General features: G+C 42.2%; 1 protein-coding gene across 4 annotated transcripts in view; it reads right to left on the reverse strand.

The window, feature by feature from the left end:
• LOC111852561 (ERC protein 2-like) overlaps positions 1-24,626 on the reverse strand; it is a 69,189-nt gene that overhangs the window by 34,854 nt on the left and 9,709 nt on the right. For all 4 annotated transcript variants that reach the window (XM_072714946.1, XM_072714947.1, XM_072714944.1 and 1 more), the window contains exons 3-9: positions 18,751-19,155; positions 14,472-14,546; positions 11,857-12,012; positions 10,783-10,950; positions 6,859-7,026; positions 2,109-2,246; positions 923-1,063 (exon numbers count right to left, since the gene is read on the reverse strand). In XM_072714946.1, coding sequence (XP_072571047.1) covers positions 923-1,063; positions 2,109-2,246; positions 6,859-7,026; positions 10,783-10,950; positions 11,857-12,012; positions 14,472-14,546; positions 18,751-19,155 — 1,251 coding nt within the window. The remainder of the gene's footprint in view (positions 1-922; positions 1,064-2,108; positions 2,247-6,858; positions 7,027-10,782; positions 10,951-11,856; positions 12,013-14,471; positions 14,547-18,750; positions 19,156-24,626) is intronic.

The following is a 24,626-nucleotide window of genomic DNA, read 5'->3' on the forward strand; positions in this document are numbered from 1 at the left end:
GGGCAGAGTGACTGATAAACATGATGTTAAAGATACACCCCACCCTTGCTAACTGACAGACACACCCCTCCCCTTGCTAACTGACAGACACACCCCTCCCCTTGCTAACTGACAGACACAACCCCCCTTGCTAACTGACAGATACACCCCACCCCTTGCTAACTGACAGCCACACCCCTCCCCTTGCTAACTGACAGACACACCCCTCCCCTTGCTAACTGACAGACACACCCCTCCCCTTGCTAACTGACAGACACAACCCCCCTTGCTAACTGACAGATACACCCCACCCCTTGCTAACTAACAGACACACCCCTCCCCTTGCTAACTGACAGACACACCCCTCCCCTTGCTAACTGACAGACACACCCCACCCCTTGCTAACTGACAGACACACCCCACCCCTTGCTAACTGACAGACACAACCCCCCTTGCTAACTGACAGACACACCCCTCCCCTTGCTAACTGACAGACACACCCCACCCCTTGCTAACTGACAGACACACCCCTCCCCTTGCTAACTGACAGACACACCCCTCCCCTTGCTAACTGACAGACACAACCCCCCTTGCTAACTGACAGACACACCCCTCCCCTTGCTAACTGACAGACACAACCCCCCTTGCTAACTGACAGACACAACCCCCCTTGCTAACTAACAGACACACCCCTCCCCTTGCTAACTGACAGAAATACCCCTCCCCTTGCTGACAGATACACCCCTCCCCATGAAAACTAAGATATAACCCTCCCCATGCAGACTGACAGACACACCCCTCCCCTTGCTAACTGACAGTAACACCACCCCTCCCCATGCAGACTGACAGACACAACCCTCCCCTGGCAGACTAACAGATACACTCTGCCACATGCATATTTGAACTTCCCCATGCAAACATAAACTTCTGCATGCTGACTGACCTCCTTCTCTGTCAGCTCTACCTGCAGAGAATTAACCTTCTCCTTCAGATCCTTGTTTTCCTGCCTGTATGACTCTGACTCTTCTAGTCTCTCCCGATCCTCTCGCTCCCGCTGCTCTTTCAGCCGCTCGATGATTCGTTCCTGATGCAGAATGCAGGCTTCAGCCCTCCCAGTCAGCTGCAATCTGTCTGCAGTGCTACCCAAACACCAGGCTACCCAGAAGAAGATTTTTCATCCCACTCGAACATCACACTGTGATCCTTCCAGAATGCCAGGCTAGCTGGAAAATAATTTTACCAAGCTACCCAAACATCAACCCAGAAGGAGAAAAGCTGTGGTTTTCCAAATTACCTGACACAGAGCAGGCAGCACATACACAGCCCATCGTGTCTCAGACTGCTGAACTCCAACTTCCTAGTCATCTCTTTAACTCTATTTTAGGGATTATACATTCTACCTTTTCACCTTTTATCTAGCTTTAGTTTTTTCTCTTTTGTCTAAATTTTATACATTATTCATAATACCACTTGTTGTTAAGAGGGAAGTGATTAGACTAGCCAATGATTTATGGCGCTCAATAATCATAGTCACCAGGGGTCTCCAACCCTAATAGTCTCTTATTACTTCCTGTTTCCCCCATAAAGGGAACATGACCCATTATCCGGTGACCTTTCTTGTCACTGAGGTGCTGCTGAGATGCATTTTATTGGGCCTCTTAGGTCTGAAATTTGCATAGATACTTATGAGCAGCATATGCTACTACAATTCTTCTTTATGTACGGTGCAGCTCAGCAAGTTAGGGCTCATGTCCAGCAGAGTGTGAGTTTAAATCCCATGACTGGCAGTATAATTGACTTATGTAAGTTGCTCTGGCTAAGTGGGTCTGCCAAGTATCATAAATGTAATTGTAGTACAGCTGGGTTCTTATGCTCCAGAAATGCTGGCTGACCAACTTCTCTGACCCAACAACATTCCTCACTTTAGATGACAGCATTTGTCAAATAAGTGATTATATTGGTGATGTTTCAGCTTTCCATTCAATCTTCTGAATTCAGAAAATGAAGGTGGATTGATGCTGCCTACATGTAACATGTAACCCCAAGACACTAAAAACCAGAACATGAAAGAGGCACTAACTGCATTGATACAGTCATCTCATCATCCTGATATTTCCATGTGACTGTACCTTCTGTGCCAAGGCCTCCTCTAGCGTGGCCAATGCAGTGTCAGTGTTGCTGGAGTCAGTCTGCAGAGATTTCACACGGTCCTTCAGGTTGGTCAACTGCTTGTCTTTGTCCCGAAGCTGTTCCTGGAGATTCTCAATCTGGGAGGGAACCAATAGAGAAGATACAACAGAAGAATTGAGAAGTCAGATTAATAATAGATTCAACACCTAAATTAATGTTAAACATGTACAATTTGGTTTAGGATTGATATCAATATTTTGCTATGTAAATAAACAAGTTCACAGCTTAAATGAAAGCATCATATCAGGATACCAGGGCTTTAGATAGCTCGCAGTGGTGACAGAAGGGGGGGGGCATTAGGGGTGCAATGTATATCATGACATCGCAATGGGCACACCTGCAATAGTCACATTTTGAAATGACACAATATAAAAAGAAAATTGATCATTAAAAAAATCCATCATATAAAATAAGATTAACACCATTTAAGGTACAGTTTCGAGAAAGAAAAACAGCAAAAAAATAACTGATCCATATGAGAAATTGTTTGTCTGAAACAAGACTACAGTCTTCGTTACATTTCATCCCCGTGCTCTGCATGCACAATGAATTGGCTTCATTAATGCACAAAGTCATAATAAAAGATAAGGAATAATGGTGTGATGTTCACAGACGATTTGTTCATGGGAAACCAATTCCTTACAGGAACTAATCACTCACATTCACTTGTGCTTGTCCTCAGTCAAATTTAACAAAATTTTGACCTACGACTGGTATGTGTGCACATATATCATTCAAATAATTCATTGTATTTATACATGAATACAAATCTGTTGGAGTTTTTTGAGGAAGCTACTCAGGAAGTTGATGATAAGAAGGCCTATGATGTCATCTATTTAGATTTCCAAAAGGCTTTTGATGTTGTTCCCCACAAGAGGCTCTCACTTAAACTCAAAGCGACAGGTATTTTAGGAACTGTAGCGACTTGGATTGATAACTGGTTAACGGATAGGAAGCAGCGAGTAGTTATAAGAGGCTCGATGTCACAGTGGGCCTGCGTTCATAGTGGGGTACCGCAGGGTTCAATTTTAGGACCACTTTTGTTCCTAATTTACATAAATGATATAGACACCAATATATACAGTAAACTGGTGAAATTTGCAGATGACACCAAGGTGGGTGGTGTAGCAGATACTGAACTAGCGGCTCAGCAGCTACAGCGGGATCTTAATTTAATTAGTGACTGGGCTGACACCTGGCAGATGAAATTTAACATAGACAAATGTAAGGTACTCCATGTAGGGAGCAGAAATATAAAGTACAGGTATTTTATGGGACCTACTGAAATAAAGGTAGCTGATTATGAGAAAGACCTTGGTGTGTATGTTGATGCTTCCATGTCTCATTCTCGCCAGTGTGGGGAAGCAATAAAAAAGGCCAATAGGATGTTGGGGTACATCTCCAGGTGTGTGGAGTTTAAGTCAAGGGAGGTAATGCTAAGATTATACAATTCCTTGGTGAGACCTCACCTAGAATATTGTGTACAGGTTTGGTCACCATATCTTAAAAAGGACATAGCGGCCTTAGAAAAGGTGCAGCGTAGGGCCACAAGAATGATTCCTGGTCTTAGAGGAATGTCATACGAGGAAAGGTTATTTGAGCTAAATCTGTTCAGCCTCAAGCAAAGGAGACTGAGGGGGGACATGATCCAGGTCTATAAGATTCTAACAGGTTTGGATGCTGTTCAACCGAATAGTTACTTCAGCATTAGTTCAAATACAAGAACTCGTGGCCATAGGTGGAAATTAGCGGGAGAACATTTCAAACTGGATTTAAGGAAGCACTTCTTTACACAGCGTGTAGTCAGAGTTTGGAATAGTCTTCCTGATAACGTAGTGCAAGCTGAATCCTTGGGTTCCTTTAAATCAGAGCTAGATAAGATTTTAACAACTCTGAGCTATTAGTTAAGTTCTCCCCAAGCGAGCTCGATGGGCCGAATGGCCTCCTCTCGTTTGTATAGTTCTTATGTTCTTATGTTCTTATGTTCTTACATTTATAATGTATTTGTACCATGCAGCTGAAAGGGTCCAGCTATGTAAGTTACTAGCTTATGAGAAATGCACCCCAGAACGAGAACAAGAGACCCAAAGGAGGTAGCAAGTGAGTCAATAAACAAGAGTCTCTCCACTCCTTTGGGTCTCTCATTCTCATTCTGAACTTGAGACCTGAAGGAATGAACAAGGCTACTAAATGAGAGAGCCGTATCTCGGTTGTGACTGAAAAACACCATCTACTGGTGTAGTATATAGTCTACATATTGAGTGACATCCTGTATGCTGTAATTGCATTTTAGAGATGCAACATTTTCACGATTTAAAATGAACCAAGGTTTGTTAGTGATTTTAACCAAGGTTAGTTTGTACTTGTTAGCTGACTATGTGATGAGCTGTTAGGTTTCCGTTTTTAACAAACCTGAGTAGCTAAGGTACAATGTTGAAAGACTTTTAATTCAAGATTATAATTCAATGACATATTATTTTTCTCATATGACTTATTGGTGGCATTTAGCCTACTCCTTAGCACTAGTCAGTCTAAATAATAGGCAATTTTTTGACATATCAGAACACTAATGTTTCAGATGTATTTTATGTAAAAAAGTGCTACTGAATGAATTAGTTTCCGAATTAGGAATACTGAATCAAACAAACAGTGTCCCAAAACAGAGTCATTTCGGCATCACTAATAAGAAACACGCAATTACTTATTAATTTATATGGGGGGGACGGACGGATCCCCCCTATTTCCAACCCCCCAATTACTGTATGCTCCAGTTCTCCAGGATTACAAGAAAGTAAGCATGAACCAGTGCAATTAATCCATCCATTCATCCATCCATCTTCTATTGCTTTTCCATGTCAGGTCACGGGGGCAGCAGTCTTAGCAGGGAAATCCAGACTTCCCTCTCCCCGGCCACTTCATCCAGCTCCTCCGGGGGGGTCCCATGGCATTCCTAGGCCAGCCAAGAGACATGGGTCTCCAGCGTCTTCCCCAGGGCCTCCTCCAAGTGGGACATGCCCGGAACACCTCACCAGGGAGGCATTCAGGGGGCATCCTGACCAGAGGCCCGAGCCACCTCATCTGGCTCCTCTCAATGCGGAGGAGCAGCGGCTCTACTCTTGAGTCCCTCCCGAATGACCAAGTTTCTCACCCTATCTCTAAGGGAGAGCCCAGTCACCCTGCAGAGGAAACTCATTTTGGCTGCTTGTATTCGCGATCTCGTCCTTTTGGTCACTACCCACAGCTCATGACCATAGATGAGGGTAGGAACATAGATCGACTGGTAAACTGAGAGCTTCGCCTTTTAGCTCAGCTCCTTCTTCACCATGAAAGACCGATGAAGTGCCCGTATCACTACTGATGCTGCACTGATCCGCCTGTCGATCTCCCGCTTCATCCTTCCCTCACTCGTGAACAAGACCCCGATATACTTAAACTCCTCCACTTGGGGAAGGACCCCCCTCCATGACCCGGAGAGAGAACTCCACCCTTTTCCAGCTGAGGACCATGGTCTCGGATTTGGAGATGCTGATTCTCATCCCAGCCACTTCACACTCAGCTGCGAACTGCTCCAGCGAGAGCCAAACATCACGGTCCAATGAAGCCAACAGAACCACATCATCTGCAAAAAACAGAGACCTAATCCTGAGGTCACCAAACCGGACACCCTCAACGCCCTGGCTGAGCCTAGAAATTCTGTCCATAAAAGTTATGAACAGAATCGGTGACAAAGGGCAGCCCTGGCGGAGGCCAACCCTCACCGGAAACGAGTCCGACTTATTGCCGACATTACGGACCAAGCTCTGACACCGGTCGTACAGGGACTGAACAGCCCTTATAAGGAAGCCCGGCACCCCATACTCCTGGAGCACCCCCCACAGGACTCCCCAGGGGGCAATTAGTATGCCCACTCCTGCTCAGTGCCTCTCCCCGCGAGCAAATCCAGAGTGGAAGAGGGTACAATCCCACTCAAGGAGATCCAGAGCCCAAGCCATGCATCGAGGTGAGCCTGAATACATCTTGTTGGAACTTCACAACCTCGCACACCAGCTCAGTCTCCTTCCTCACCAGAGAGGTGACATTCCATGTCCCTAGAGCTAGCTTCTGTAGCCGAGGATCGGACTATTAAGGTCCCCGCCTTCGGCCACCACCCAACTCACACTGCACCCAACCCCCTTGGCCCCTTCTACAGGTGGTGAGCCCATTGGAGGGGGGACCCATGTTCCTTCTTTGGGCTGAGCCAGGCCAGGCCCCATGGGGCCCCTTATCGAGCTCCACCCCCATGTCTGGCTCCGGGGGGAGGGGCCCCGGTGACCCACGTCCGGGCTAGGGAAAATGTGACTATATTATTACTCATGATAAGGGGTCTAATGAACCGTACTTCGACTGGCTCCTCACCCAGGACCTGTCTGCCTTGGGTGACCCTACCAGGGGCATAAAGCCCCGGGCAACTTAGCTCCTGGGATCGTTGGAACACGAAAACCCCTCCACCATGATAAGGTGTCGGCTCCAGGAGAGGCAGTGCAATTAATTATAAATATATATATGCATTTTTATTATAATAAATAATATGTGTAATTAGAGTATATTTATAGTATGTTTATTATTTAGATAGATAGATAGATAGATAGATAAAATGAGCAGGCTGAGAAACCAAGGAAATGAGATGATACCAGATGTTCTAAGACCCACCTTCTTCTGAAGGACGTTGATCTTCCTTTCCTTGACTTCATGCATGTCTTTCATGTCCCGGATCTCTCCAGCCAATGTGCCTTTCTCCTCTGTGAGGTCCTGAAGCTGTTTTGTCTTCTTGTTGAGGAAGGCTTCTTTCTCCTCCAATCTCAGCCTCAAAGCATCCACCTCGGTAGGAATCAACAGTATTACTTAATGGCTATTACATATAACATAAATAATGTACTACAGCTACCTACTTAAAATCAGCTAGACAGAGCATCTGTCTTTTCGTAAAATTTTAATTCCCTGGTGACGGTTTTAAGAGAATGTGTAAATGAAGATAGACTTAACATAAAACGAAATGTAGCTATATAAGAATCAGATACGTTACAGTATCCCAGCACAAACAAACAGCATTCAGTACTTATTATGGATAATACTACTGACACTGTTTGTGTAATGAAGAGAAACCTGTAAAGTTAGCGTGTAACTTTCTTCAGCAGTTACGTATAATTTATTCTGCCAAAATTTAGTTTTGTTTGTTTGACAATTTTTATTAGAAGGATTTAGAAGGATTTCCTCAGATAAAGATTAATAACCTTAGTGACCTGATTTATTCCTTCAGTAATATGGCATTTCCATTTCATTAGAATTGCTAATTTTTTACTATACTTCATGCTTTCATGCCACAATTATTATTTAAACTATTCATCTCAAAAGCAGAGTCAGAAGTCGTGGGTAGCCTGGCAATGTAATGGTTTCCTACAGATATTTTTTCCTATGGTTGGTGAACTCAAAACTCTATATGGTGCTTAAGAAGCATGAACCCCCATTAAGTCAATTATAATTTCTAAATAGGGTGAATAAGTGGGATACTTTCTGATCATTTACGGTTCATATGGATTTAAAATATGTTCCAAATGCAGCACTCATGAACAGGACTCAAATGGTGGTCTGGCCATGGTGATGAGGAACATTCTACTATGCTCTACAATAGTACTGTACACATGCACCACCATGGTACTTGTGCAAAGGACTCAGATTGTGTTCTGGCAGTGCTGATAAAGAACATTCTGCTATGCCCTACTACAGTACAGTGCACACACATCACCACAGTACTCGTGCACAGGACTCAAATGGCACATCCTGTCGTATCTAATTCATTGTTAAAGTCAAACTTTTTTATATATCACAGTAGATGGAATCCGCTTCTTCACTACATAAATTATGTTTTCATTGCAGGTTACTCAAGCCTTCTAAATTAAATAAATGCCATGTGGTCTGTGAAAAAGTAGTATTGTCACGGCAATATTTGCAATATTGACAGCTGCGGCCATGCCTGTCAGACAGACACAATCACTTTCTTGTACTGTATTGCTTGCTGTGAGCGTTGAATGCCATGTCAAACTGGAATACCATAAGTTGGTTAATATACAGTAAAGTGTTTCTTTGAAAGGGTTAAGAGTCATAAGTCTCACTTACACACCAGCAAATATGCAATACAGTAATACTTACTAGTTTATTTAAAGAGTTACTTGGGATTACATTTCTGATACCCTCACTTCTTGTGTTGCACTTTGCTAAAATGGTTTGAGTAGCTACTTTAGTCTAACTAAAAGCATAAGTAAATCTATCCCAAATAGTGAGAAGCAGCTGCTTAATCTATTGTATTTATTTTTCTCATTCAGAGTGAAATAATTATCTGAAATTCATGCCTTGCACTGGCTCAGTGGGCGGCACTGCGGCTTTGTAGATCGCAGGCCAGGGGTCTCTGCTCTGAAAAGGCACACTGCACTGTCATGGCGGGCTCGGTGGGTGGCACTGCGGCCTCGTAGATCGCAGGCCAGGGGTCTCTGCTCTGAGAGGGCGTACTGCACTGTCATGGCGGGCTCGGTGGGTGTCACTGCGGCCTCGTAGACCGCAGGCCGGGGATTTCTGCTCTGAGAGGGCACACTGCACTGTCATGGCGTGCTTTGGTGGGTGGCACTGCGGCTTCGTAGATCACAGGCCAGGGGTCTCTGCTCTGAGAGGGCACACTGCACTGTCATGGCGGGCTCGGTGGGTGTCACTGCGGCCTCGTAGATCACAGGCCGGGGATTTCTGCTCTGAGAGGGCACACTGCACTGTCATGGCGGGCTTGGTGGGTGGCACTGCGGCTTCGTAGATCGCAGGCCAGGGGTTTCTGCTCTGAGAGGGCGTACTGCACTGTCATGGTGGGCTCGTTGGGTGTCACTGCGGCCTCGTAGATCACAGGCCGGAGATTTCTGCTCTGAGAGGGCACACTGCACTGTCATGGCGGGCTCGGTGGGTAGCACTGCGGCTTCGTAGATCGCAGGCCAGGGGTCTCTGCTCTGAGAGGGCACACTGCACTGTCATGGCGGGCTCGGTGGGTGGCACTGCGGCTTCGTAGATCGCAGGCCAGGGGTCTCTGCTCTGAGAGGGCACACTGCACTGTCATGGCGGGCTCGGTGGGTGGCACTGCGGCTTCGTAGATCGCAGGCCAGGGGTCTCTGCTCTGAGAGGGCACACTGCACTGTCATGGCGGGCTCGGTGGGTGTCACTGCGGCCTCGTAGATCACAGGCCGGGGATTTCTGCTCTGAGAGGGCACACTGCACTGTCATGGTGGGCTCGGTGGGTGTCACTGCGGCCTCGTAGATCGCAAGCCGGGGATTTCTGCTCTGAGAGGGCACACTGCACTGTCATGGCGGGCTAGTTGGGTGTCACTGCGGCCTCGTAGATCACAGGCCGGGGATTTCTGCTCTGAGAGGGCACACTGCACTGTCATGGCGGGCTCGGTGGGTGGCACTGCGGCTTCGTAGATCGCAGGCCAGGGGTCTCTGCTCTGAGAGGGCACACTGCACTGTCATGGCGGGCTCGGTGGTGGCACTGCGGCTTCGTAGATCGCAGGCCAGGGGTCTCTGCTCTGAGAGGGCGCACTGATTATCATTAACGCTGAGAACACAGTAGTATAATAGTGTTCCAGAAAGTTCCCTCATGAACGCAACAAGGAGATTTATGTAAAGACATATGAACTGCAGCTTATAGCTAGGCCAAAATATGACTGACAATTGAGTTACATTTTTCACAGAAATATTAGAATATTAGAATTAGAACTGAGAATTAGAAAATTCTTAATGAAGTTATATAAGAACACTGTTTCTATAATGCTAATCCTACTGGGAACAAGTAAAAATCAAGTAATCCCACAGGGATTAAATCAATCTTGCTTCATCTCAAATTGCATCACATGGTGTACTATGGCATTTTGTTTAACACATCACACTTTTATGGATATTAAGCAAGATAATTAAGCAGGTCTCGTCTTATATTTCCAATTAACAGATAGCTGCATAATGATAGAAGCATTTCTTGGGACGAATCAAAAAGCCAATGATGTGTCATCTGCATTCTCACACTACCATAAAGGTATTGCAGTGTAATTGGAGTCACTTTTAAAAAGTGATATAACTCAAAAAAGAAGCATTTTCCAAAGGCAATCCTTCCATCTGTGCAGTCCAGGACCTCACCACTGCTTAAAATGACTTGATCACTAATTAATATAAGTTTTGATCCCTTTATGGAAAGCAACATTCAAAATGTTGAGATGCAAGCCTTAACTAACTAGTAAACCACACTGCACATTTAAGACAAAAATGCTAACGAGTAGAGACACACTCTCCATTTTTACAGGAAGATATCCTTTCATCAACATATGACAGCCATGTCATTCACTGTGTATTTACAAGTGTCCTTCAATGGGAGATACATTTGTCTTTGACTTTCAACAAGCTCCAGCTACTGCTTTCTCATGCTTATCAATATGCCTATATATAGGTTTTTATACAGGTTAAGCTGTTAACAGCAGAATCATTAGTGGCTAGAGGCTTGTATTCTATACAATGTTAGCAGCTGTTATAGTGAGGTTTATGAGGGAAGCTTACTTCAGTTTGAAGAATAGCAGCCCGCTGTTCTTTGGCAGTCAGAGATTCCTTTAGCACCTCGATGTGTTGCTTGCAGTCCGAGTTTTGATTGTTCAGCGTCTCAAGTTTCGTTTGTAAGGCAAGGAGCTCAGACTCCTTCTTCGACACCTCGAGCTTCAATTGATCGATCTGCAAGTTACAGAGGAAGCTCCAAAGAGGCAATCGAGAGACGACTCTGCTGGATGGCTAACAGTGAAAGTGGGGGAGAATGGCCGCCTCTTGACCTAACCAAAGTGCTGAGTGGCGACAATTACCAGAGGCAGGGCTGCCAATTCACCACAGACGTGGTCAAAGCACTCTGAACATCATTATCAGCAATTTATGGCCTTAAAGCAAACTACACATAACTACAATTTATAATCTATCCATCCATCCATCTATCAATCAATCCATCCATTTTCTATACCCACTTGTCCTAGTTTTACAATACACCACAAAAACAAAACCTTGTAATTCGTAACACCCAGCATTTTCACTGCAAAAATCACCATCACTGATGGCATTACAGTCCTACTGAACAAACAGGTTGAAAAAACAGCAGGTTAAATAACAACCAGTTCAAGCAGTGAAACCAGCTGAGCACTGGTGAACAAACCAGCATGGAAGGCAATTTATCTTCTAGAGTAATACAAGCTGCCTCGTTAATTAAAATAGATTTTCTGCCACTAAACCCTGAAAAAGCACAATATATTAAAACCTATGAAAGTAAAAGCTACAAGGTTTGTCTTAAAAAAAAATCACCCCCAAACCACGAAAACAGAAAACTTACAAATTGCATTCTTTCTCCCACCTTAACTAATAATGGACTGACTCAATAGTTGTAGCTGCTGTTTTTTGGACTGTAAGAAATAATTCAATGGCACAGGGTATGAATATTCTTTAACACAGAGATAGAACTTATTGATTGTAGATCAACTTTCTGCAATTTATACAAAAAACGATAAATGTCAAGTAAATTCTGTAACAGCTCTTCTCTATAAAGATTATTGTGCACCAAAATAACATTGCCAGGGTTCAGAAAAGGGAGTAATGTACCTTGCTCTTCATGAACTTGGAATGGTTCTTGTAGACCTCCATCTGTTTGATCTCTTCCTCCCGATCCTCTGTGTTCAGGAGCCCATTCGCCTTCAGCAACTGGATCTCATCCTCCAGGTCACGGATATTCCTCTCCAAAGAGGCAATCTTAGTATCCTACATGGGAAAGTCACAAATCGAAAACTACCAAACATACCACAAACAAATCCTGTAAAAGATATTAAACTTAAAACAAAGTGCAATAATAATTATAATTATAAAGCATACAACAGTGACACATTTCTTCAAACATATAACCTGGAGTCAAAAAGACACAGCAATCATGTACGTAACATATGACGCAACATACCATACAACACAGCTCTAATTCCCATTTGGTGGATGAACCCTCATAATGAGACTGGAGGCACAGTTAGATGCACAGACGGTGATGCTCTGTGTGAGAGCGCAGCGTCCGCTCAGCCATGAGCTCTGCCTCCAGCGAGCTCTTTAAATAAGTAATAGCACGTCTCATGGATTTGGCATGCTACATCTCCCGGTCCTGAGAAGCTCGACGTCTCCCTCATTCTCCAGAGAGCATAGCTGGGTCATCGCTAAAGGCAGCTTAAAACACGACAAGCTCAACAGGTCTGAGAAAGCCTCAGTACCAGGCAATGGATAAGCATGTGGAGACTCTGATCCTTAAACAAGAGTCCCTTTGTGATTTTGCTTCCTTAATCGTTACGACGTGGTATATAGTACTCGATTGCATCAGCCCTGTATTTAATTCATGCTAATGACCTCTCTTTTAGATATGCACTTACTGCATTACTTGCATTTGCCAATTTGAAAATGCAATATTGTTGTCTGCTCTCAGCTTCAGTTCCTGGCAGAGTTCCTGGACAGAAGGGTCAGTTTATTGATTAACTGTGCTTCTCTGCTGGCTCCACTTCCCCCAAGACTTGAGAAAACTCCAAGAAACACGTGAAGGAAAACACTGCTTTCCTGCACATTCTTAGGAATAGATGGTTTACTTGCGATGAGTTTCCTTGGATTAGATATACAGATGGATTTTGGGCTTCTTTATTGGACTACATTTAGCATCCGGCTAATTTGTTTGTATGCAGCACAAAAGATTTGCTATGCCTGTTAGCATCTTTCTATTCCATTTGCACAGTTTTCAGAAGGGAAGGTTTGTCCCTCGTGAATGTTACAGAATGCATTACATCATTCATCTGAGACCTGAGCCTTAGCTGGAGGTGAAGTCATGCTCTTCTTTCTGAAGGTTTAACGCATACTCAGCTGGCTATACTCAAAGCTAGTTCTATTAACAGTTTTTTACTTAGGATAACCAATAATTTATACAAATAAGTAAGCATTACACAGGCCATGATACAAATCATATTCTTTAGCTGTTAACAAATTGACTAATTAAATGTTAATACAATGGTAGCAAATTAAAGTCAAACCAACACAAAAACAAATTACAAATATTATAAATTTAAATTAAAAAGAGAACTGTGGTATTTTACAGTTGTAAGTGACATATGTACACTGCTTTCAGATTTATGTATCAGTGTCTTGTGATAGAAGTGACATTTGGCCTGTCTTCTCAATATGATGAAAAACAAACGGTAATTTCCATTAATTCAAGACAAATGCTTGACAACCATAATACATTTTTGTAACATTTCCTTAAACCTGCCAACAATGTGGTCTTGTTATAAGCTAAACGAAAATGACAGAAAAGCTGTAATACCAAGTCCTGGGGCCTGTACTACAAAGCGGGGTTACTGGCTTATCGGGGTAACTTGGTAGCCTGGGCAAAATGTAAGTGAATGAATATGAAGTCCATTTAAACTATGTAACCTTAAATCCGACAAGTTACCCCGATAAGCCAGTAACCCCACTTCGTAGTACAGGCCACTGGGGTCACTTAGCTTGCATATGAAGTACTCACCCAATTATTTTAAAACCCATCTTCTCCTTAAATACAAGACCACAGACTTATCTTGAGAACTTCTACATATATTACCCTGTGACTAATACAGTAATATAGCACTATTTGGCTGCTTCCAAAATAGCAAAAACAACATGTGAAGCCAGAGACTTTTGTTCAACAACTAAACAAGTTCACCGTTCAAAAGAAAAACATTGTGGCTACAGGACGTTCTAGGTATAACCATCAGCCCTTACCATCACTGCACTTGCAGTCAGCATCAGTGTCGTCCGCCTGTTCGCAGGGAGGGGTAGCTTTGAACTGCTTTCGGAGCCATGTGATCTGCCCTTGTTTCTCACCCCTTTTGCTGCCGCTGGTGCTGTATTTCTGCTGAGGCTAAAAGTCTACCTCCCCCTCGCTTTTTCTCTCTGGTAATTTGTCTTGGGCCCAATACTGAGCCATCACTCTTCCTTCCGTCTGTCAGCCACACTAACTTACACAAGACATCCGAGCATCCCCCTCTTTGGCTCCCACTAGAGTCCTAACATTGCATTACATTGGTGGGTATAAAAATTTCATATTCATAGAAATTAACTTCTACTTTATTCCTTATACTGTAGGCTTCTGTTTCCAGGTTTCTCTGGGTATCTCTGGGTTTTACTGAAAACCACAGTTCATTGACAGCCTGGGTCCTTACCTTCATCTCCAGAACAGTCTGCAGGGCTTTGGTTTTGGCAGGATCCTGATGGAGTTGATTTCGCCGATGCAGCTCCTATAAAAGACCCCAGCAGCACACTAAAATATCCAGTGAAATGTGATCATATTCTTCCCCGTGTTCACCACAACAATAATTGTTTGAGTTAGCAATAATATTAGCATTTACATTTCCTGATATGCGAGTCATGGCTGGATCATTAGCAATGCCATTCTTTATCTACTCACCCTTTCACCAACAACTACACAGCTACTCCTGACCACTTTGTAGCACCAAGTGTTGATGTGGATAATTAGAAAGGAGACCTTCCCTATAAATGTGCATGACAAACAGGAAACACCTAATATGGAGCCAGAATAACTACTGTTTCTGTTCAGACCATCAATGCCTTATCCCTCCTACCTACTTTCTGATCTATCAGAACTTTAGCCAGATATCCACCTCTGTACATCCAATCTCTGTCAAAATAACACCCATAGACTTCTTTAAAACAGCATAATCTTAGCATTCCAGGGAGAATTGGGCACTCACATACCAAGGTCTCCTACACCCATTTTCAAATGAAAATTTTATCTTGGATATTAGTGTGTTACTAGATTTCTAAACTAATGCAGGCAACAATGTTAGGAAAGGTAGAAAAATAAACTGAATTCAAATGCGGACTGTTTTATAGCTTCTAAAACAATATCTAACCTGACAGCAGTGAACCATATTCTGAAATACATTCCTAAGCATTATTTGACTGTTCTGTAATGAGCAGATGGATGACACAGTGACTCACTGGTCCACACCCTAGGGATTGAAGTTTAATTCCCATCCTCGGTTCTGTGTGTGTGGAGTTTGCATGTTGCCCACATACTTTCCAATGTTAGCGAATACGACCATTTCCTCCCACAATCCAGAAACCACTAATCAGGTGAAATGAACTGGTGAATCTAAATTTCCGATCCGCAGTGTCCTCTGCCTTGGGTTAGGCTCCAGGATGACTGTGACCCTACAGCTGACATGCCATTATGGAAAACTGATTAATGGATGAATGTTAGAATAGAATCTAATCTCAGTATTTGGTATGTATTTCACCATTTAGGTAATAGTGATAATTTGACAATTCTAGCCCACTGTGAGCTGAGCTACTGTACATCTGGCTCACATCTCCTCATGTGGACAGTTATTCCCAGGCCCCATTTCATGCACTGGTGCTTAGTGAGAAGCCCAAGGGCTGTGCCCAGCACAAGCGGCGCCCTTTGACACGCAGAGAGGGTGCTGATGTGCAGCTGGCCACTGGTGTGTTGAAAGACTAAAATATTTCACTCCTGTGATAAAAATGCATACACAGGGCACTGCGAGCAAATGATACCCAAGGACAGAAACACTATTTGATATGAAACTTATCCTGAGCATAACTGCATGCTAATTAACATGCATGTTTTTGGAGGAGGTATGAGGCCACAGTATCAATCACAATAAGCTATTTTATTCCATTTCAATTTAAACTATATAATATTCCCCTGTTTCAACAACAGTTGAAAGTTTAGGTGAAGGCATTGCATAGAATCCCAAAATTCTGAGCTAAAATCAAAACATTCACTTAGTGTCTCTCGGGGAAGCTGATGTTACCTGTTTTATTTCATTTCACAAAACTGCCAGGCGCAGCTATACATGGGATAAGAAGAGAATAATTGGCAATATTTGTTTGATTTTATTGAAGATTTATACCTATAGCTATTTTATTCCATTTTAATTTAAACTATATAATATTCCCACCTGTTTCAACAACAGTTGAAAGTTTAGGTCAAGGCATTGCATAGAATCCCAAAATTCAGAGCTAAAATCAAAACGTTCACTTAGTGTCTCTCGGGGAAGCTGATGTTACCAGTTTTATTTCATTTCACAAAACTGCCAGGCGCAGCTATACATGGGATAAGAAGAGCATAATTTGCAATATTTGTTTGATTTTATTGAAGATTTATACCTTAAAATCTTAAGATCAGTCATGCGATTGGAATCAAATAGTGTTTCAATCCTCCTGCAATTATATGTACGTGTGGTATATGCTATATGTTAATGTGTGATAAAAAAAAATTATCGTTTAACATTTCTTATAATATTCAATTCAATTTCATTTGTATAGCGAATTTTCACAACATTACATTACACACGTTGCTTTACATTATCCCGGTTAGCAATGAACAATCCAGAGGCGACAGTGGAAAGGATTATTACATGTAACCTACAGCAAACAATCAATGTGTATGATAAGATGTATATTTCTGCTCAGGTTTGTTTTTGCATTTCTTTTTGTTTATTATAGAAATAAATGGCAACATAAAAAACTGAGTAACCCAGAGGCAAAATTGGCAGCATAAACAATGAAGCTGTGCAATTTGAGTTTAACTTCAAATTCATTTAAAAAATCAGACAAAACTGAGGTTATGGTATTGAGGTCATAATGGTGACCTACATACTCCCCCTTGTGTTAAATACTACTGTTATGAGTTTTATTATTAGTTAGGTACGATTAATCCTGATTATGACAGAAAACTGTGTGATTAATTAGTTTTTTTGTAGACCCATCGCCATGACCTCAGTAGTAAAGAAGTCATTTGAGTGCTTTGTACTGTTTCATCTCAGATCTATCACCAACTCTCTCCTGGACCCAATGCATTTACATTTACATTTACAAAATTTAGCAGATGCTCTTTTCCATAGTGACTTACAACCAGTGCTTTGTAGTCCATGACTGTTCTTTGATCTATAAGCTAGACACTTGGATTCTCCCACCAAGTAATCCCCCCAATCCCCCCCCAACTCCACCTGCAGGTAGATCACCGACTTCCTGTTCAACAGGAAGCAACATGTTAAGCTGGGGAAGCACATCTCTGACCACCTGACCTTAAACATTGGTTCCCCTTAAGACTGCGTCCTGTCACGCCTGTTGTTCTCCCTGTATACTAACAGCTGCACCTCCAGTCACAAGTCCGTCAAGCTACTGAAGTTCATGGACAACACCACCCTCATTGGACTCATCTCTGGTGGGGATGAATCCATCTACAGGAGGGAAATTCATCATCTGGTAGCCAGAAAAACTTGGAGCCCAACACTCTACAGACAGTGGAGATGGTAGATGACTTCAAACGCAACCAAGTTCCACCACACCTCCCCTGCACCATAACCTTTTGTGAATCTCTGGTCAACACAGTTGAGTATTTGCATTCCCTGGGCATCATCATCTCCCAGGACCTCAGATGGGAGCTGATCAAAAAAGCCAACAAAGGATGTACTTTCTACAGGAGCTGAAATTGTTCAGTCTGCCAAGATCAATGATGGTGCACTTTTACACAGCCATCGCTGAGTCCATCCTCACCTGCTCCATCACCATCTGGGACGCCAAGGACAAGGACAGACTGCAGCGTATCATCTGCTCTGCAGAGAAGGTGATTGGCTGCAACCTGCCATCTCTACAGGAACTATACTCCTCCTGAACCCTGATGCAGGCAAGAAAGATCACAGCGGGAGTGTTCATACAACGACTCTCCGGCAAAAGAATCAGGACTACCGAGAGAAGAACTACATGCCACAAAAGTAGCAGCTAAACTCATCAACATACTGACGCTATCAAATGTAGAGTACAGAAATATAAAAATATACCTGAAACCAACAAGAATTGGTCACCAAAAGACATTAGCATTCCACTGCATGGAACACCACGGGAACACCAGCTCACGGGAACACAGGTAATAAGTTCTATTTCGCTATATTTTATTTTGGGTAACTTTTGAATTCCTTTTTTGCTTTAAAAATATTCCAATATTTATCCCAAAAAATTCACATCACGATATTTCAAATTTTTCCAATATCGAGTGGCCCAACTAAGGAGCATATTTATAACTAAAAAACTGATATAATCAAAATAATTTTTCTTGTATTTAACCTGTAACTTCACTGGCATGTTCAATAAAATGGATGAAAAGGACCAATTTAAATCCATGTAATCCCATTACAGGAAGCTTGGAAACACCCAAGAGACTCGTACTGGCTTTCATACATAATAGCAAATGGGAAATGGTGTATTATATTGTATTTATATTAAATATTTATGACTTCAGAGTTTAGGAATTGACATTTAAGTTATTAGATATTTTTATGGTTTTATATTTTATAAATTCTTATGTATCGTTTATGTATATGTTATTGCATTTCTTTATCAAGAATACAAAGACGCATTACTAGGTGGGATCTTTCTTGGTTCGTGAGCACACACCTCTCGGAGTTGCATGTTCTCCTTCTCCTTCTGGTCCAGCACCACCTCTAGGTGGCAGAGTTGTGAGTCGGCATCGGCCAGCCTCCGTGAGCGCTCACTGGCATCACCGCCCAGCCCCTTGCTTTGCAGCATTTCCAGCAGCTTCTTGATGGACTCGTCTCGCGCTCCCAGCGTCTGCTTCTGTGTCTCGATGCGCAGCTCCATCTCCTCCAATGTCTTGCGCAGCAGGAAGAGCTCCTTGGCCTGCCGCTCGTGCTCGGCCTGCAGCCGGCGGAAGTTGTCCTCAGTGAGCTCGATGGTGGCATGCTCTGCGCTGCGGCCTGCGCTCTCCTGTTGCAGCAGCAGGTTCAGGTCCCTCTGGGTGCGCAGCTCATCCTGCAGGGCCTGGATAGTCATCTGGAGGTGCTGTAGGGAGAGGACTGAGTATCAAGGTCCACAACACTAACCCAGACCATAAACCTACAACATGGGAACAGGGCCTGAACACATTCCAATGCCCTGCAATTAATTCCTGAAGGGTCCCACATTAGAAGACGCATCCCTCTACTTTTTTTCTTTTTATTTTATTTTTTTTTTATTGCCCACCACCACCCCCCCTCTTCGGAGGACAACTTTATTTTACATTACATTCAAGAGCATAGAGTGTGGCCGCTCCGAACTCACCAGTACCGTGGAAAGAGGAAAAAAAAAAAAAAGAAAAACAGGGGGGGATACAGAAACAACAAGCGTAACAATAACAGACATCAATCAACATGGGGAGAGGGGGAGAGAAAAAAAAAAAGGTATACAGAAATAATAACACTAATAATGTAGGTGGGATGGAAAAAAATTAAGTATAGGGGAATACAGAATACAAACAACCATAAGAAACATAACACTCGTCAAACAACAAGAATTATAACAACATCAGTGATACTAATAATAATTAATAATGTGACAAATCGGTATTATATATATGTAGCATACACACACGTGATCGTACCCTTATATATGTATATTTCAATTCCTAAATCTATAACATACCCTAAAAAGTAATAATAATATTACTACTAATAATAATAATAATCTCTCAACCATTCTTGTATGCATGTGCAAGTGTAGGTGTGACCTGATTTGTCATTGGATGTGCTGGCATTTAATGCCGTCAGGGGAGGTGACAGCACCCCCCCACCAGGCCCAAGGCGAAGGCAGGAGAACCAGGCAACCGAGGCCACCCTACCGCCCCCCCGGCACAAGGGCCCACAGTCACGCATCCCCGAGACAACCACCCGCCCAACCCGAGAGGTAGCCCGCGAGGGACTAAGGGGGCGCCAACCCCCGCACAGGGAGGCCCGCAGAGGGAGGACGGAACGGGAGCGTTGATTGTGCACCTACACCTTTCTAAAACGTGCAGCTTAAATATTGTTTAATAATACACCACTGACTTTAGACGGGTTTTTTGCTGATAATGTGCCCAGCCACACCTCATTTAAACGACAAGACTCCTATGAGTCAGAAATACTAAATTATTTGTTATTTTGAAAATGTGCACGCTGGGTGTGCAAATGAGGAATGACCTAGTATGAAACTAGCAAAACGACTTTGCGTTGCGCTTTTTGCCAGTGCAAAATAGGGCCTTCCATGAGACACACAGAAACATGTACAGGTGGAGTTAGGGCGCTGTGATTGCAAGGCTGCAGGTTCAAATCCTGTATTCAACAGGGTGATTCCACCTTGAGCAAGGCCATTAATTCCCACTTAGTCCAGAGACAACCTGACCCTGATTCCTCAAAAAAAATGAATGTTGCTTTGGATAAAAACCTACAATTAAACTAGAAAAGATGCTATTGAAACAACAACCAGCCCAAGCAGCCCTGTTACCCCCTCACCCCACCAAATCCCTGCTCCTCCCACATCCCCAACCTCTACAATTTCTAGTATTACTGGATGGATCAGCTGGAAATGTAACAGCCCATAAAAGTGCTTTTACCTCTATGCCGAGAGCCCTCACATACTGTACCAGCACCATCTCCCCCACCAATAAAGCGGTTAACTGTATTTCATTGTCTTTATTTTGTTTTAATGTCCATGTCTTCAAATATCATTTATATTCTTTATACCTCTGAATATTTGCATTCTATTTATTACTTTCTCATTTGCACTGTGATCAATGTTTTGACATATCAGTAAGAAAAGACACAGAATGGTATAATTGAGTAAGTAAAATGTAATAACAAAAATACGCGCACATACAGGCACAAACAGACCCCACTGTGTTTTTCTTCTGAAATCTAATGTTATTTCTATCTAAATTGTTGTTGACTATAAACTCAAGACTCAACAGTTCTTTAGTATCAGCACATCTGTGCACACTGAGATACCATGGGCCCCAATGGTGCTGCACATAAATACAAATACGTAAATAAATGCACAATACAATACAATAAATATAATATACATATATATAAACTATGTTTTTGTGTGTGGTGTGTGTGTGCAGTGTAGTGCAAATAAACAACGTGCAAATTTAATTAAAAAGACAGAAAGACAATAGCAGTAGCCATTGACGTTCAAGGGACACTAAGCAGCCTAGTTTTTCCTTAAGTCATCAACCATCTCTTTTGTCTTTGCAATGTTTTGAGATAAGTTGTTGTCCTGACAGCAGTCTGCTAGATGCCTGACCTCTGCTCTGTTTGCAAACTCATTGTTGTTGCTACCTGTGACGTCTTTCTGGCCTGCTCGCTCTTCTACCTCTGACGTCGCTCATGCATGCCCTGCTGCTGTACCACTGCTGTACCATCAGAGGCAGCACCAGTACCTGCCTGAGACTCAAATCTTCAAATTTGGACAGTGTGAACTGGGACTTGCATCTTGCTCATTTGACTTCCGCTGCTGGCCCTTGGAGGATGGGCTCCCCTTTGACTTTGATTCCTCCCAAGGTTTCTTCCTTCTAGGGTGTTTGTGCCTGCTACTGTCGCCCCAGGCTTGCTCACTGGGGGCTTTGGGCAGGGATAATGTAAAGCACTTTGAGACAAAGTAATGTTATGAAAATGCGCTATACAAATAAAGTTGAATTGAACTGAACTGAATTGCTGATGAGCTCCACCAGTGTTGTGTCATCTGCAGACTTGATGATGTGGTTTGAGCTGTGTGTGTATATGTATGTGTGTGCGTGTATATGTACTGTATGTGTGTGTGTGTGTATGTGTGTATGTATGTGTGTGTGTGTGTATGTATGTGTGTGTATGTGTGTGTATGTATGTGTGTGTGTGTGTGTGTATGTGTGTGTATGTATGTGTGTGTGTGTGTGTGTATGTGTGTGTGTGTGTGTGTGTGTATGTGTGTGTTCCCCTCAATGTGATAAAAACCTGTTATTTTGATGTTGGCACCATTGTTTTGGTCCAAGGGGTAATTCAATCTCATAAAATCTGTGAATGCAATCAAAAAAGTAAAAGTGTCAAAAGTCTTGTATTTTGTTTGGCTACTTATGGTTAAGGTTAGGGCTGGGTAGGGGTTAAGGGTGTCGTGATTGGGATTAGGGTTTTCCCCATAGAAATGAATGGAAGGTCCCCATTAAGATAGGTAAGCCAACATGTGTGTGTGTGTGTGTGTGTTTTGTGTGTGTGTGTGTGTATGTGTGTGTATTGTGTGTGTGTGTATACACATTACCATCATACTTCACACACTTCATGGGCAATTCTGAGATGCAAGTTCACAAAAGCACATGTTTTTAGAATGTAGGAATAATCCTGAGAAATACAAAAAGAGCCTGGGGCTGGTGTTTAGCCCCCAGCTCTGGAGGTGTAGGGCCATCATACCGCTGTACACTGTGCAGCCCTTAGACCTATACATGGGAAATTAGCGGTGTGCTGTGACACTGGTCCCATGGCACAATCTTCCTTTGTACTGGTCAGAGAACACAAAATGCACAAGAGCTTTCAAAACTTTTCCAGCAAACCTGTCAAGGGTAAATTGCAACTTTAAGGAGAGAGAGAGAAAAAGCAGGAACAGATACAAACAGAAGTCAATAGCCCTAAATCCGTACCCACCGGTTCTGTCCAAAATCAATCCTGCATTTCCGTCAGGACATCAAGCAGAAAGCTTTCAACCCTGGCAATGAGCCTGAATGTAAATCAAACGGCCTTAGTGGAAAGCACAACTTTTTAGTTAAAGTATGGATGATTTACAGAAGAAAATTTGAAATATTTAAACTGTTAACCAAAAATGGTTACAGTTTCATGGCCCCTTGAAGCACAAATGTAATTCATTCCTCAAAATCGTTCGAAAAGTGAAAACCCATAATTCAAAAACACTGTTCCCATTATACACTGAGAAAAATTACTATACATACCAGACAAATAAAATACACATAAATATATGCACCCATTTTTCTATGCTGATTGGGGACCATTGAAAGTAGCTAAGCCATGCTGTAGTTAACTAGGTGAATTGTGCCGACAACAGGTTAGATTATCAGTGATTTGTCAGTGTGCCGGTAGTGTTGACCATGCTTATGCAAAAAATATTAAACATAAAAGTCTCATATTCAACTGAATAAAGAAAATAAATTGAGTATAAGGGCGATTCCTGTTTTGGACCACATATTTGGCACATACATGTCTGTTTTCTGAAAATTTGAATGATTGTATTTTATGGTTTAAACATTTTATGAGGACTATACCATACTTAGCTATGAGGAATGAATGTTTGCCAAGCTCAGGGGTTGAAAATATTATAATTATGGGATGTTTTTTGTATATATTTCTCCAGATGTTTTCCACCCTGTTAGGGACATGTACATGGTACTCACAGAGTTTAAATAAAGTACAAGTCAAACAATACTGAACTTTTCTGGGATACAATGTGTACCTTTTGCTATGATAAAAGTTTCATTCTTGTAGCATTAACAGTTTTAATTTTATGAGGAGTACAATGTCAGAATAATGGAATCTGTGCATTTTTTGTCCTCATTTTGTTGTCTTGTATGAAGAATTTTATTAATTAGAAATAAAAGTATATGTAGATGCATTATATGTACCCCATTTAACAAAACAATATACAAATATACCAAACACTTACTGTTGTGATTAGAATATTTTTTAAAATCATTGCCTAAAAGGGTGGAATAGAATATAACAGGATGGAACAGAGTCGGCCTCTTAACAAGTAGATTCAGATTCACAACAACAATACTACTACTACAACTAGAAATAATAATAATAATACCACTGTAGTAACAAATAATTAAGAAATACACTCATAAAATAATAATAATACTTTTTGATTATACCATTATTATTCATTATCATACAGAAGAAATACACTCAAATAATAAATCTACAGGTCATTTTAATGAGAATAATAAATATTCTTGTACAATTTCTACTCAGTAGGCTGCATATCCCATACATAGCCTAACAGGGTGGAACCTAACAGGGTGGAATATTTCTAGCTAATTTAGCTCTAGCTCTTTGAGTGAGCAGCATTTAGCTAGCACACACTCTACAGCTGATCAGCATTTAAATAGCTATTTTTAACATGTTTTAAAAAATATTTTTTCCAATAAATATTTCCCATAATATATACTAACAGGGTGGAATTTTAAGGGTGCCTCAAACCGGTTTGTAATATAAAATTGAGAAGGATACAGAAGAGAGTGACAGTTAAAGCTTACCTTAGTCTTCCAGTTGAATTTCCCCCCAAAACAAATGATGTCACTTCGTGGAAATGGCTGTATGGATTTGTAATCTTTTTAGGGAGCCAAGAAACTAGAGGCTCACAGGGTGGAAAACGAATGTGGGGACATATATTATATAATTACAGAAAACAAAATAAGTTTCACAAGATTTGTTTCTTTCTCTAAAGGTACTGTAGTATACCCTAGTCTATCTAAATAG

This window comes from Paramormyrops kingsleyae, chromosome 8 (assembly GCF_048594095.1).
Source record: "Paramormyrops kingsleyae isolate MSU_618 chromosome 8, PKINGS_0.4, whole genome shotgun sequence".
Taxonomy (NCBI): Eukaryota; Metazoa; Chordata; class Actinopteri; order Osteoglossiformes; family Mormyridae; genus Paramormyrops; species Paramormyrops kingsleyae.